This window comes from Leuciscus leuciscus, assembly GCF_965113295.1.
Source record: "Leuciscus leuciscus genome assembly, chromosome: 7".
In the NCBI taxonomy this organism is placed as follows: Eukaryota; Metazoa; Chordata; class Actinopteri; order Cypriniformes; family Leuciscidae; genus Leuciscus; species Leuciscus leuciscus.
In genome coordinates, this window is record NC_138731.1 from 36,918,461 (window position 1) to 36,934,653 (window position 16,193).

At 37.8% G+C, this 16,193-nt stretch overlaps 1 protein-coding gene across 2 annotated transcripts in view; it reads right to left on the minus strand.

Moving 5' to 3' along the window:
• Nucleotides 1-16,193, minus strand: part of pms1 (PMS1 homolog 1, mismatch repair system component) — a 30,933-nt gene that overhangs the window by 14,577 nt on the left and 163 nt on the right. For both annotated transcript variants that reach the window (XR_014207212.1, XM_082174555.1), the window contains exons 2-9: nucleotides 15,932-16,073; nucleotides 15,208-15,390; nucleotides 14,718-14,820; nucleotides 14,476-14,639; nucleotides 11,361-11,477; nucleotides 3,458-3,580; nucleotides 2,554-2,703; nucleotides 1,705-2,474 (exon numbers count right to left, since the gene is read on the minus strand). Coding sequence is in view for 1 of the 2 variants with exons in the window: in XM_082174555.1 (XP_082030681.1) it covers nucleotides 1,705-2,474; nucleotides 2,554-2,703; nucleotides 3,458-3,580; nucleotides 11,361-11,477; nucleotides 14,476-14,639; nucleotides 14,718-14,820; nucleotides 15,208-15,390; nucleotides 15,932-16,063 (1,742 nt within the window). In the remaining variant the exon portion in view is untranslated. The remainder of the gene's footprint in view (nucleotides 1-1,704; nucleotides 2,475-2,553; nucleotides 2,704-3,457; nucleotides 3,581-11,360; nucleotides 11,478-14,475; nucleotides 14,640-14,717; nucleotides 14,821-15,207; nucleotides 15,391-15,931; nucleotides 16,074-16,193) is intronic.

Genomic DNA, 16,193 nt, shown 5'->3' on the forward strand with positions numbered 1-16,193 from the left:
TATCATTAATTCATCTTTGTCATTAGGATACGTACCAAAAACTTTGAAGCTGGCTATTATTAAACCGCTTGTTAAAAACCGCAACTTGATCCTACAGAATTAGTCAATTACAGGCCGATCTCAAATCTACCTTTTCTGTCAAAGTTACTAGAAAAGGCAGTATCCTCACAACTATGTTCCTTTTTTAGAAAGAAATGGTATCTGCGAGGATTTTCCAGTCAGGATTTAGATCGTACCATAGTACTGAGACAGCTCTCAGAGTCACAAATGATTTGCTCTTATCAGCCGATCGTGGTTGTATCTCTCTATTAGTGTTACTCGACCTTAGTGCTGCATTTGACACTATCGACCACAACATTCTTTTGAATAGACTCGAAAATTATGTTGGCATTAGTAGAATTGCATTGGCATGGTTCAAATCATACTTATCTGACCGTTATCAGTTTGTAATAGTAAACGAAGAGATGTCATATCGATCACAAGTTCAGTACGGAGTACCACAAGGCTCAGTACTAGGACCGTTGCTGTTCACTCTGTACATGCTACCCTTGGGAGATATCATTAGGAAGCATATCATTAGGAAGCATGGAACTGCTATGCTGATGATACTCGGCTGTATATTTCTTCGCGCCCTGACAAAACTTACTAATTCACAAAATTAACGGAATGCATAGCTAATATAAAAAACTGGAAGACTAGTAATTTCCTACTACTTAATTTGGAAAAAACTGAGATTCTAATTATTGGACCAAAAACCTTCACACATAATAACCTTGAATACTTTCCAACACTTGATGGTGTTCTGTCAAGTCTTCTTCGTCGGTTAGGAACCTAGGTGTGCTCTTTCATATCAATCTTTCATTTGAAAGTCACGTGTCTAGTATCTGTAAAACCGCATTCTTCCATCTTAAAAATATATCTTAATTACAACATATGCTCTCAATGACAAATGCGGAACAGTTAGTTAATGCGTTCATGACCTCAAGGCTAAGAGAAGCAATCAAATTTTTTTTTTTTTTAAATAGATGACTTAGGATATAGTGACATGAAAGTGTCCAGCATACATGGGAACTCCTTTAATACAGTTTAAAAAGCATCCCAGTATGCACCTCATGTCTAGACTGTGCAGAGCTGGAATCTAGGCAAAGGGTACTAACATGGTTAACGTTTTTGGTCACAACATATTTCTCATACTTCCATTCGTGTTATTTCATTGTTGTCTATTATTCTAAAATGTGGAAAAGAGTAATAATAAAGAATTAGTAGGTGTGTCCAAACATTTGACTCTGGTAGTCTAGTGTGATAAAATAAGATACATCCATATATCCAACCCAAGTTTTCCTGGAGCTCATAAAAAACAACCAATAAATTAGGCAGATATGGACTTCATCTGGTATAGAATGAACTGGAACCTTCTGGCACCTGAGACTGAAAGAATGTGGCATTCTTTGGAAAAAACGGAATGCCTCTTTTACAATGGAAAACAGGCATATTGACCATCAAACCAAGTAATCAAACACAGTTTTCTGGAAAATACAAAAGTTGATCAATTCTTCCTTCAGGTAGTAACATGACCAGGCCAAACAGATTTTCCAATCCATATTTTACACATGATAGTGGCAGGTCTATTTTTCTCTCGCTACACAGAGCCTGAATCACAACAACTGGAAACTGAGTCTTCGAGGGTGAAATCTGGAAACTTACTTCTTGCGGTCTTCCTCCCCGAGGCTTTCCCATCTCTCTTTCACAGCAGTTGTGACATCCTGAGGACTGGCTCTTGGGTTCTCCTGGAGGACCTGCGATCTGGTGTCTTGCTCAAACAGTGAAAAGGCAGACAAGGGCTGACGCACAGAGCGGTTGCTGATCAGCTCGTAGGCTGTCAGCTTGGCCATTTTCTCCATAATCACGTTAGTGGGCCTCTTGGACGTACTTGTGGGCTCAGTTCCTCCGAGGTCTTCAGTTGCTTTTGGGACGTGGAGTTTCACAGGTTCCAGGCATTCTCCGGTGATTTGATTTGAGAAGGCCCTGCCTGTGCTCCAACTCTCAGCAGATACTTCGCTCTCTTGACCAGGGCCACTGTCACTCTTAGTCTCCTTTGGGGAGTTACAGTTTAGATCAGCTGTAGAGTTCATTACAACATCGTCAGCAGGTAATGAGGAATTAATACTGTCAAAATCACTTGAGCTTCTGTTGATCACCCAATCCTCTGAAATCGAAGAGGAGCTGGTGTTTGCAGTGTTGTTCAAGGATAGCTCACTACCTTGTTTTTCTGCATTCGTGGAAGAATGCTCAAGCAATTCTGGGTCGTTCAAACTGATATCTGTGGTATGTGTAGGAACAACTACATTAGCATGTTCAGGTACATCCACATTACTAGCATTGGGCCGATTTCCTCTTGTTTTGAGATTATCATCGCCAGTGGAGTCGCCGTACAGGGAGATTAACATAGTCTCCACCGCCAACAGCACTTCTTCCTGGAGAAAAGTGTTAATGAAAGTTTAATTAGCATGATAGGAAGGAGCAGTGTTTTACTTTTAGTAAAAATGTTTGTACCTTATTCTGTAGCATCACTTCGGTTTTATCAGGTGTCAGGTTAACGTCCACCGTCGAGGCGGGTATGGTGATGTTCATCATTAAAAAGGGATATCGGCGGTTTGCAGATTCATTATTCGATTGAGCACTGGCGTAGTATTGCTTGATAAGCTGCAGGGTAAAATGTGCATTCACAAGAAGATTGTGAGGATACAAGTGGATACAATTTCAACACAAACACGTATATATTCAAGTTTACAACTTTACTTCTAACCTGTTCGTAAATTTTACACTTAGATCGTTACTAAGAAATCATCAAATAAGAACATAACTACACCTAGACCAAATCTGAGGATTTCAGCATTTTCTACACAGATTACATAGGACAATTTACACAATTTAGTTGATTTAAATACGGTAAAATATATTAAACAGAGAAAGGTATTGCTCAGAAAATCTGTAACCATTCCAGCACTTTGAAAAAACTGATAGAAAGCACTTTTGATTACAACTGTATATAACGCATAATGCAAAATTATTGGATTTTCTAATGATAAAATGATGACAAAACTCATTTGAGAGTGAAAACATGCTACGATATTCTGGAACCTAAATATTACTCTTTCAGTCCCTCTTTCAGTTTTTAATTCATGGTTAATTTACCACATTAATTTAAACGATTGATGTGGACAGTATAATGCAACTGAAGCATTTGTTTTTTAAAGGAATAGTTTATCCCAAAAATTCGGTCTAAATTGAGGCTAATATCCACATTTTACAGTTATGCAAGGACATTTCATTTTACAGAAAAAGTCACCTGAACATTCATATACAAATTTCAACACAAACACGTATATATTTACACACACAAACATTAAATAAATGTAGGTACATTGGTATTGATGGTATGTGGCAGTACCTTTACCTTAAGTATTTCTTTGGCATGCACAGGTCGACTATTTACAAAGATGAATGTTTTATCAGGTGTATAGGAGCTGGTGGAATTCAAATCTGAGCCCGGTTTGGGAAGGAATCCATCGATGCTGATCTGTGCAAACAATAAGACTTCGTATATCAATATTTAAGCCAAGAACACATAACAAAAGTGTCATATATCCACATTTATTTCCAGGTTTGAAATGTGTATTCAGAAGCTACTGAGTAACAATCTTCCTCCATGTTAAATCTAGTATAGCTATTCTTTAATTTCCCTCTCTGCCACAAACCATACTCACTAATTGTCAGGGAACATTGAGGCTTCAATGAACTTTTCCCAAAACAAACAAAATGACACACTGCTGGCCTTTAGCCCGCTTTGCAGTAACCAATTAAGACTTCACTGTGTTATCAGAACCCATTTGTCATCTCCAAACTATGGAGTGGCCAAGTTGCTAAAATGTGCAATGTTTCTGTTAGCTAAAGGCAGCATCGGCGAAGTGGCGGGATGAGAAACGGCTCCAAATTAATCAGTGATCTAGGGCTATATTGTGATGTTTGAGCTCACCATTTGGAATTAACAAGCACAGCAGTTGGCTGGCAAGAGGACATTTTAATTTGAGTCTCTGACAAACATGATAATCAGGGGTATTGTGACTTTCACAATCAACACTTATGTTCTGTATACTTTACCACATTTGTCAATTACTGTGGTGTAGGTGGCCCAGTCCTTTCTGTTTTGTGCACTGAATGGAGGTTATTATTCTGGACTCTTCCACTGCAGAAGGATCTCGGCCACAGCACAAAAACAGTCAACTGCACAATTGCGTCATGTTCCACTCTTACTCAGAAAACTTGTAACCATTCCAGCACTTTGAGAAAACTGATAGAAAGCACTTTTGATTGCAATTCTATATAACGCATCATGCAAAAATACTGGATTGGATATTCGAATGATAAAAAAATATATAAAACTCATTTGAGAGTGAAAACATGACCATCTCCAAGTCTCTACGATATTCTGGAACCTAGATATGACTCAAGTCCCTCTTTCAATGCTAATGCTAAGTCTATGGGATTGAAGTGGATGGCTGTATGGGGCCAAATCTTCCATTTTGAGATCACATGACTAGCCAAATATTAATCGTTTTAACTCAGTAAGTCTCATTAAGTCTCCAGCAAGATATGGATCAAACGGCTCGATTAATATGGATTAATTTTATGATGCCTTTATGAGCTTTTTTTGGATCTTCTATGAAAGTTTTGGTAATCTGAGAGGTTTCATAAAAATATCTTGATAAAACTTTCTTATGAGTTTGGAACATCATGAGGGTGACTTTTTTGGGGTGAACTACCCATTTAACTTCAAAGTTTCGGTAAGAAAGGTTTTTGAAAGATTTCCTCTTATGGTCGCCAAGGCTGCATTTATTTGATCATAAAAACGTGTTTCTAATTTAATACATTTTAATATATACTTTATTCCTGTGATGGCAAAGCTGAAATTTCAGCATCATTACTTCAGTCTTCAGTGTCACATGATCTTTCAGGAATAATTCTAATGACCTAACATTAGAAAAAAAAAAGAAAAAAAAAGAGAGATTCATTTGTTAACATTTAAAAACAATTGCTGTTGCATCCATGCTGCTTTTGCCCAGTAAAAAAAAAAAAACACACAAATTGTGCCCATTCTCTACATTTCTGAACAAGTTTTGAGATTATGCAAGATCATGACAAGTAAAATGTCATGAGAAAAAATGTTATGAGAAATTGAATGCACCACTACAATCTGCAAATGGCTTGGCGTGTCTTAGTTGTGAAGGGTGCGGTGAATGGTTAGCAATGGACTTGGCATGGGCCTCGACCTGATGATGAGTGTGCCCCTAATGACTGAGTACTCCAACAGATCCTGCTCTCAAGGCCATAAATTAACTCCTGGTAAAACCCACCAATTTCTAGAATGCAATGATGACTTACAGCTAACAAATACTGAGCAAAGATGCATTCTCATCTGGCACATGGCTTTAAAGAACATTGGCAAGACTCCGTGAAAACCATCCTTGAGCGTAGCTGTATATGCAATGTGTTCTGCTATACGTTCAGCAGGAGAGGACTGAGCTGCCAAAATCGGCCTGAGCCAAATACTGAAGTGTGCCTACAGAGAATTATTCCTACACGAACGCAAAACGCAAGCAGGGACTCTATACAAACCGCAGAGCTCTACTAAAAGCGTATTCTGTAAGAGGACACTTAGCATAAATAAATCACACGTAAATGAGCCAGCAAATTTAGACAATGCTAGCGTTGTGCATTCTTCATCAGCCACACATATAAAAGTAGGACACCATGTGTGCACCAACAATAGCATCCTTTCCAACAGGGCAGTGATGAGATCAGGCCAAATGCCTGAATTAGAATCACCATGTCATGCATGTACTGTATGACCTATACAGTTCTGCGTAACAGGGAGATAATTATAGAACGAGAGGCAGATTCAGCGTTAGGAGAGCCTTTAGCTGAAAGAAGGGGAGATAAGAGTGTTATTGCTGACGAACATAGAAAAGGTCAAATGGTTCATTTGAAGATAGGAAAAAAAACAGACCAGAAGGAAGGTACATGGGTCATTCCTGTTATGCAGTGTCTATAACTTACAACTTTTTAATGGATATACTTCTGTTGTAATATAAGTATGTATTTCTGTAAAATACTTCCAAATTTACTTCCATTCTTTGTACCTCGCTTAATACATCTGAGATGATTTGACAGATGCCAGATCTTCTAATCGTGATAACTGATCTCTGGCTAATTAGCGGATTTGATTAAAATATCTGGATTAAGTTATCTGAGATTACTGTGCATTCTTGTGTTCATTGGAAAGGGCAGATATATCAATACTCGAAACCATGATCCACAATGCAGTGATTGGCTGGCGATTTGACAGCAAAGTGATGACATTATTTTTAAAAAGACCATCACACACATGATGAAAAACTAGATGAATTTCTGGACCTTTATAAGGAAACAGCCAAGCGACTAAAACCACACAAAAGTTATAATAGATCAATGAAATGTGTATTGTTTGCCACATGATTCCCAATTATTTCCATTATTTCACGATTTCTAGTATTTGTAACAGGCAACATCTTATTACAACATCTAGGTATTTGTAAACATCTTTATTTCAATGTTGTAATTAGCAATTAATTTGATTTGTTACGTGATGGCATTAAAGTTACTAAGTTATCAGCATCTCTTGCGCTGCATCAAGCAACTCCCATAAAAGCTGCCACGTTCAAATTAATGCACGGCTTAAGGCCTATTTATACTTCTGCGTCGAACTGCCGCCGTAGCTACGTCGGCGTACATCACCATACCCTTCGGCGTACCCTGACGTGCACCTCTCCAAAAATGTAACAACGCGTCAATTCTACGCGGACGCAAGCGCTGTGATTGGTCTGCCAGAACCCCTCCCTCGGGGTTTCACATGCTCCCTAGGTGCGCGTCAACGCGGACAACAACGCAGAAGTATACATTAAAACCAACACGTTGCCTACGGCGTATAGGCTCCGGCGTAGGTCCGACGCAGAAGTATAATGAGGCCTTTAGACTTACTGTATATCATGTGTGTAAAGGCCCGTTCACACCAAGGACGATAACTATTAAGATAACTATAGGTCTATAGTTCTAAAAATCGTTCTCAATATTAAAGAATAGCAGAGTTCACACCACACACCTATAACGATAACAACACAGAGAAAAGATATCGTTAGAATCACTTTAAGAATGATTTTATCCAGCTGATGAAAGATAAAAACATTGACAGCCAATCAGAATCCATCCTGCTATTACGAGCTCGAGCATTTAAATCGGCAGACAAGCACGCGTGTAGAATAAACAGAACAATATCACCCGCTGGTGGGTCGCTAATTTAGTTATACTGATAGTTATCATTCTTGGTGTGAACGGGCCTTAAGACTCTAATAAAACTATTAGGTAATTATTCCCTCACAAATAATTCTCTCAATGAGTAAAACTGGCTGTGTGTATATTATGATGGACTACACAACATAATATTATTTTCAAATTCAATTTTTAATTATTATTATTTTAAATTATTATTTTCCCAGGTTATATAGGGTACTCTTGTAAGAAAGTAGCAGTGGCTGGGACAGACTTTAAGTATCACCTCCGCTTAAAAAGATGATTTACATGATTCCTGTTTACATGAAATAAGCTGCTCCTGAGCAGGTTTGAGCTTACGGACCTGTTGCTATGACAGAAACTCTGGGATGAGCTTCGAAGAACTTAACAATCCTGAATCATGTCAAATCGCCAATAGTAAAATCCAGATAACTGAGTAATCTATGTATGAAGAATGGGCCCCTGGTCAAGATCAGGCACATCAACGTCAACATTTAACTTAAAGGTGACATATGCCCCTTTTCACAAGATGTAATATAAATCTATGGTGTCCCCTGAATGCGTCTGTGAAATTTCAGCTCAAAATACCCCCCAGATCATTTATTACAGCTTGTCAAATTTGCCCCTTTTTGGGTGTGAGCAAAAACGCGCCATTTTTGTGTGTGTCCCTTTAAATGCAAATGAGCTGCAGCTCCCCGCCTCGGTTCAAAAGATGGCCGATTCTTTACACGAGCTTCGGATACTCCGGCAATAACAATAATCTCACTCATCCAAAATCTCAGAAATAACCAGTAGTGGAGTACAGCCTTACAGAGAATCTCAGGAAGAGGTTGCAACTTTTAGACTGCACCTGGACGTTTCTGAATGGTTAGTGGATACATTTATGTAGTTGTTGTCGAGTTACATTCACCTCATCGACTTGCATGTACCGTCATATTTAACTTTTACAAAAGTTGACAGTTCCCTGAGGTCTTTATAAGACAGCTGTGACATTTTTTGGTCAAATAGTGATCTGTGCTCGTCTGTGCAGACACTACAGAACAGTTTGCATGCTTTGCTCAAACTTTTGCCATTGCGTTAGAACTGGTTACAGTGTTGTCGCTTGCGAAAACCAAATGTTATGGGTGGAAACGTGCAGATTAAAGGGATGTAATTTCAACCTAGGGTCCTTTGCACCATGACCTCGAGCAAAACACCCCCCCAGAAGCTTTTTTTCCCCTTGGTCGAACATTATTAAAGTTAGAGCATATTTAGAGATATCAGCCGAATGGCTTAGGGCAGGCGCTAATGGATCCAAGGATGTTTCTCGTAAATTACCCCACTAATAATGCCCGGAATGGTACCAAACTTCTACAGTAGTACAAATAGGTTCTGTACTCATAAAACGATGCATTGGAAAGTTTGTAAGTACATCAGGAGTTTATTTAAATAACACTTGCCTGATGACTTATGCTACCGCTTAAATAACACTTGCCTGATGGCTTATGCTACCGCTAACCCGGACGTCGAGGTCACTTCCGTGATTTGGGAAAAGCACAAGTGAAAGGAAAAAGCTAGTGAATTTAACACTCCATAGAAATGTATTGATAACTGGATGATATTCGAAATACTTTTTAAGTGTTGATCTGAAAATACAAGCATTTATAAAACTTTCAAAATTCAGCAAAAATTTTTTTGTACTCTGGGCATCGTTACACTACATCCTTATGCATCGCTTTCTGCCAGGACTTTTACGGGCTTTTCCCAAATCACGGAAGTGATCTTGACGTCCGGGTTAGCGGTAGCATAAGTCATCAGGCAAGTGTTATTTAAATAAACTCCTGATGTACTTACAAACTTTCCAATGCCTCGTTTTACGAGTACAGAACCTATTTGTACTACTGTAGAAGTTTGGTACCATTCTCTTAAAATAAAATTTTGGAATTTTCTGGTTAGAAGTGCATTGCGCCTAAGAACATGGCAAAAGTGACAACACACAAATCTAAAAGTAGTGAAATTATAACAAGTAGGATAACTAATAGGATTTCCAATTTATATGATAATCCAAAACATAAATGATGGGAATGTTCTTGCAAATATACTGAATAATAGGAGCGACCCAGAAATGTTCAAGATTAGTCAAGCAGGATTAGTGTTGAGAAGCACTGCATGCAGTGAGCAGGTTACACCTGCAGCAAACACATGCAGCACAGACACATCACTGCTGCGGCAAACACTACATCTTCCTATGTATCTTTGTGAGTCAGAGAAATGTCACTAAACTGGACTAAATCAAGCACATGGTTTTTACAATGCATAATTCTATACATCACACATCTTAATGCTTGAACAAGCGCTTGCTCGTTGCATTTGTAGCAGTGTATTAAAACCATGCCAGAGCAGTTGGATTGTGGCCTCAGGCCAACACAGGCAGGTTATGTCCTTCTGAGGCCCTTTCACCACGTACATTGCAGTCCCTGAAGGCTCCTTTAATTCACTGCTGCATTTGTCGCAAAGTTTGCCGCATTCAGTCCATAGGTCCACTGCTGACACTGTAACATGATCCGTCACTGACCGCTTGTGAGGTAAACGGCGCATGACAGTATATGGTCTTGCAAAAACACATAGCCTTTCAGGATGTGTAATTCTACAGCCTTTATGATTAAAATAACGCAATTTTAGCTCTCAAAATATATAGTGGCCCCAAAACGTATTTAGACACTTAAGTCGCACAGAAAATGTATGAAAATAGTTGCATTAGAGAGCAAAATATCAAACCAAAGAGCCTTTTATATTAAAGAAAAAATAACACAAATACACTTTTCAAGCAAATACAAAACGATTGTTGGGTGAAAAAGTATGTAATGTTAGATTTATTTCTCAAAGTGAAGATAACACTTTACAATAAGGTTCTATTTGTTAACATTAGTTACAATGAACTAACAATTAAAAATACTTCTACAGCATTTATTAAATCTTAATTAATGGTAATTTCAACATTTACTTATACAATGTTAATATGAACTACCAACATTGTATTTGCATTAACTAGCGTTAACAAAGCTTTATAAATACTGTAAGAAATGTATTGCTCATTATTAATGTTAGTAAATGTATTAACTAATGTTACCTAATGAAACCTTTCTATAAAGTACCTTAAATAGTATTTGTGAACTTAAGTCAACCTTAAACATGTATAAAAGTAGTTGCATTAGATAACAAAAAAACAAGTGGCATTTATTTTAAAGAAATTACAGCAAAAATACATTTATCAAACACACACAAAATGTTTGGTTTAAAATGAGTTAACAATATATGTACTGGTCAAAATGAAGACATAAAGAATTTGTAGACTTACTCATTGTTAAACAGTACTGGATCATGTTCGAAGTTAATGCAATGAACTAGGACACCTGTGTGAGCTTGAGGAGAATTGACCTCAAATAAATGGTTTGATATTTTGACATTGATGCAATGACATTCAAAAATGTGTATGTGTGAAGTCAAGTGTGCAAAAGTGTCCTGATACTCTTTGGGGCCCAAAGTATTTGTATGTATATAGACAAAATATTAACTAGAAATTTGAATCCGACTGTGAAAATTAAAAGGCAATATGAAAGGTATAACCTGGGTAAGAATGCTGAGTCATTCATGCAAAAAGTCATCGCTGCGGAATGCACAACCAGGAAAAAGAGAAACAGCTCTCCAGGGAGAGGAAAGCCGTTCGGAATTAAGTTGTTACACGAGTCTTTGAGTTTAGCAACCTGACAGAAGTGCAGGGATGTTTAAAGTCGGTTCAAGCAATAACTTTGCACATGCAATTTAAATGAACCCTGCATGTTTGAACCTTGAAGAACATTCCTGTTTTTGTGAAAAAAAAAACACTTTCCTATTGCAAACCGTCATGGCGGCCCCAGAGCTGGTGCATCTGTGGAACCCTACTGCTCACGCTGAAAATGATAAATATGTCCGTGTTTTCTCAGCGCTTCACTGACCTCTGGTTGCTCCTGGTGATGCTGGACGGGGAGCATGTTGGCTACGGAGGCCGCTCCGAGCACGGCCATGAGGGCAGTTCGGTGATCCGACACCCTGGATTTCTGCCAGACCACAGCCTGTAGCAACACAGTAAAACGGGTCAAGTTATTTTTCGGTCATCCTAAAATAAGACCACCTGTGGGATTGCATGCTCGCAAACAGCCATTAGCCACCAATCAAGTCTTCACAATAAACAATTATACTTTTGGTAATGTTTGGATATTATGAAATTAGCTGCACAGGGAGAACTGCAAGCAACAGCACGGATAAATCTCAAACCGACTACTTTTCATTAAAAGACGCTTTATGTTATGAAGACTTGGCAGCATCAAGCAAACATGCTACTTGTACAAATGTCATTTCACATTGCGGAGCGCAGTTACGCATATATTTTCACACCCGTGCGTTTGCCTGTCGTTGGCACTTCCACATGCAAGTATATATATCCAAGGTGTTGATTTCTGAAAGCATGCAGTCCGCAGCACACATCTCTGCTATGAAATATACAATTTGGTGACTGTAAAGAGATCAGACTAGTAAACAGCTTTTCGAGAAGTCATGAAACCCAATGCAGGGCGAAGTGCAAAGTTTGTGATACGAGATATGCCTGGAAGTGCTGATGGCATGAAATGAGTGTATGGCCCTCTCCCGATGATCTACAACCTGAATGATATGAATTTAATGACAGGTACGTGAGGTCTCGCCGAGCAAGGCCAGATACGTACGCTATCATGAGGCCAGGCTGTTAGTGGACTTGCGAAAACACTCGGAGAACTTATACCACTTAGCTTGTTACTTTAGGATCATGTGGCAGTGTGAGATTCGAAGGCTTAGTGGTTCATCCTGCGGTTGCATTGCTAATTTTGGACAAGAAGCAGGTGAAATGTCCACTTTCCCAGGTTACGCTCTAATTGATGGCACTCAAAACATGTCTAAATGCTGGAAATGTCCAGGCTGTCATCATTACATGCACGGGTTATCGAATGAAGGGCCAACTTCATTCTTAATAATGAGTTTTCCAAAAGAATTTAAATTGGTTGTGAGCATAAAAACAATTAAATAAATAGCATTATATGACAACTATACACCTATTTATTAGACTTTCATGCTAAAATGCCTTATCTTTGCTGATTAATATGAGGATTTAAAACATAAGATTGTAGCTGCAATGAGGGAGCAGAGTCAAAACAGTAGTGAAAAACCAGAGCAATAAACAAGTTACATAAGTTCTAATTAACGTTAGCCGAACACTATTAGCACAACTGATATCATGCCGTGTGATGGTTAAATGTCACTAAATGTGGGTAAAACCCTAGAGAGTAATACCGCATATTTGTTGATGTGTGAGGCCACCTTGTGGTCAAATATACACTACCGTTTAAATGTTTGGGGTCAGCTAGACCAAACTGATGAAGAGTGTAAATACATTTATCATTTTACAAAAGGTTTCTATGTCAAACAAATGCTGTTCTTTTGAACTTCAAAAGAATCCTGAAAAAATGCATCACGGTTTCCATAAAAATTATTAAGCAATAATAAGAAATGTTTATTGAGCACCAAATGAACATATTAGAATGATTTCTGAAGGATCATGTGACACTGAAGACTGGAGTAATGATGCTGAAAATTCAGCTTTGAATAGAAAGACTGTTTTCAAATTGTAATAATATTTAACAATATTACATTTTTTTATCTAATAAATGCAGTCTTGGTAAGCCTAAAAGACACATAACATAACACATTTTTAACGGTAGTTTGTCTTTATATAACAACTAAAATAGTTTATCTTAAAAATATTCAGTTTATTTACAGATTTTTTATGTGTTCTCAGACTTTTTGGAGACCACTACAAGAGGGACCTATTATGGCCTTTTACAAAGGGTAAGTCTCAATCAGCTCCCTAGTTCAGTAGTCAGGGCACTGAACAGGGAGTCAGCCATTTTCGCAAGGGAGACTGGCTCAATCGCAAAATCCTTCCAGTGCACTGGAATGTTCGTTCCCTAAAAAGTCCCACAATGCACCGTGAAAGGCAGGGAGTTTATGTTAACTCACTATGTTCACTTACCAGAAGTTCTAAAGAGCAAAACATCAATCGCTCACCACACATGACACGCAATAGATGTTTAAAAAAAAAAAAACAATCCCTCATTTAATTATATTTCGGCATAAACACATTGCAAGACAAGTAATGAATATAATGCAGCTAACCTTTATGGCTGAAATGTTGCAGAGATACGTGACAATAAAAGTATTTATTTATTGTTATGCCCTAAATTAATACATGATTAACTAACTGTATTTTTCTATGTACATTTCTGAAATGCACTTTCTGTAAAGCTGCTTTGAGACAATATGTATTGTGAAAAGCGCTCTACAAATAAATTTGAATTGAATTGAATATTGAATACTTTTAAATAACAAACAATTAATGTCAAAAATAAATATGTGCTGCTGTTGTTCATAAATACTAGTGAATAGTGATGTTGTACATTGAGGACATTGCCATGTCACAGGTCCTCAACAGTGCATTAATTTGTGTACACAATATACTGATTCACGACCTAGGGAGCTGATTGAGACGCACCCAGAGTCTTGATTTTGGGATCTACTAGAATAGATTTTTATGCTTGAATGTTCAAAAAACACATTCTTTTTTCACATATTGTACATTATTGCAGCACCTCTCTTCCTAGTCTGTCAGTAACACTGTTTAATTCCTGTCTCTATTAAGCCCCTCCTTCCAAAAAGCGCAATGCACTCTGATTGGTCGGCAGGTGTGTTGTTCCGATTGGTCAACCGAGTTTCAAGAGACTACTAATGCGACTCAACCAGGCCTTGTCCCTTTTTTTGCGTATGCATTGAAGCAGGAATTTTATGAGGAATATTATGACGTGTTCATTAGCAGAAGAGTTCAGTGAGTTTTTCAGTGAGTTCAGAAACAGTGCCTACTGACATAGAGATTAACTTCATTTGGAGCACTTTGTGCTTTGCAGACCTTTTTCATGCTCAAACAGCAACCTTACACACTAAAGAAAGTAAGCTGAAAATGTAAACCACATGGCAGCAGTACCATACCTTGTTGTGGCTCAACGTGATCCTTAACTCAGGCTTAATAACAGCATAGGCCATGAGTAAGTTCTGGACCCTCTTCAGTTCCTCTTTGCATTTCTTAGTGTTGGAATAATACTGCCGTCTGACAGGGAGGTTCTTGAACAGATTTGTGGCACACACACTGGTGCCTGAGGGAAAAGGTATGTTAGAAGCAGTCTGTTCCCATAAATCAAGAGTATTAAATAAATGCAGTAACAGACGCATACCCTCGCCAAGATGTGATGGCCTTTGAGAGACGATCTGTCCATTGTGATCGACTGAATATTGAATGCTAAAATCATCATCTGCAGTTTTGGTAGTGATGACCACCTGGTAGGTGAAGGAAAGGTCAATTACAGAGGAAACATGTTCAACATTTGTAATTCACAGATTAAAATGACTCTCATGGGCTCATTGGAGATGCACAATATTTCAGTACCATATCAGTTATAAAATGCCAATATTAGCATTTTTTTATATATATCAGTGTCAAACAATTGAATACCAGCAGATACTGGATATTTCATAATTATGCACATATTTCAACCTAATCCTGCATTTAATTTTAATATTTAATTATAATTTTTATATACATATTGCAATAATGCTATAGAATTTTAATATCAGCCATAACGTGAAAATAATTGTTTATATTATCTGTCAGTTTTAATATCAGTGCATCTCTAACTAAAACAACAAAAACTAGCAAGATGCAACCTCTGAGATAGCGCATATAGATGCCAGAGCTTCTCCTCTGAAGCCGTAAGACTCAAGGTGCTCCAGGTCTTCGTGGCAGGAGATTTTAGACGTGTAGTGTTGTACAGCCATCACAGGAACATCAGTAGCTTTGATTCCAGAACCATTGTCTCTGACTTCAATGCGATCCAATCCATAATTCTCCTGATCCCAAGGGAACATTAACATAGATTTAGCATAGCTTTTAACAGTGCACACAAAAATCGTTAGCACTTAGAAATGTATAAAAAGTCATTGCATTAGAAGAAAAAAAATCACTAAGTTGCATATGCAAACTAGAGATATTTTAAATGTCCTAATGTGATTTTTAATGGATATATGAAGAAGTCAGATCACCTCGGCTCAACGGGTGTCATAAAGTACTTGTAATAAAAATGTAATTTACTTTGTTTTGATTTTATTTATTTATTTCTAATTCAATGACATGAAAACATTTAAAATGATATGTGTTCTAATACATTTTGGGGGATCCCCCATGCTTTCAAAATGCACCTCAAAGTAAATGTTCCTGTATCTGTTGCTACCAGAGCTAAACTAGTACCCAATTGGTACCCCAATTCAGGTCACACTTTGAATTGTAAAGAGAGGTATTAGACAAATATGCTGCATGTTCCCATGCTAATTACCCCACACTTATATGTCAAACTAACTGGTCAGTATGTAAGTATATTCAACGTGAATTTACCAGTTTAACTTCAAGGCTTGAAGAACCAGCATCAAGTGAATTTTCAGTCAGTTCCTTGACAACATTCAGGACAGATGTTATAACCTGAGAGCTGCACAACAGACGCACAGTCTCAGGTGGAAGCGCCTTCATTTTGTGCTCCCTAAGAAGAAAGTAACAACAATGGTCATACACCTGGTTAAGTTAAGTCAGACACAAACTACTGCGGGCAGCATGCATTATAAAATTACATATCAGATCAACAGTGACATTAATATCATTA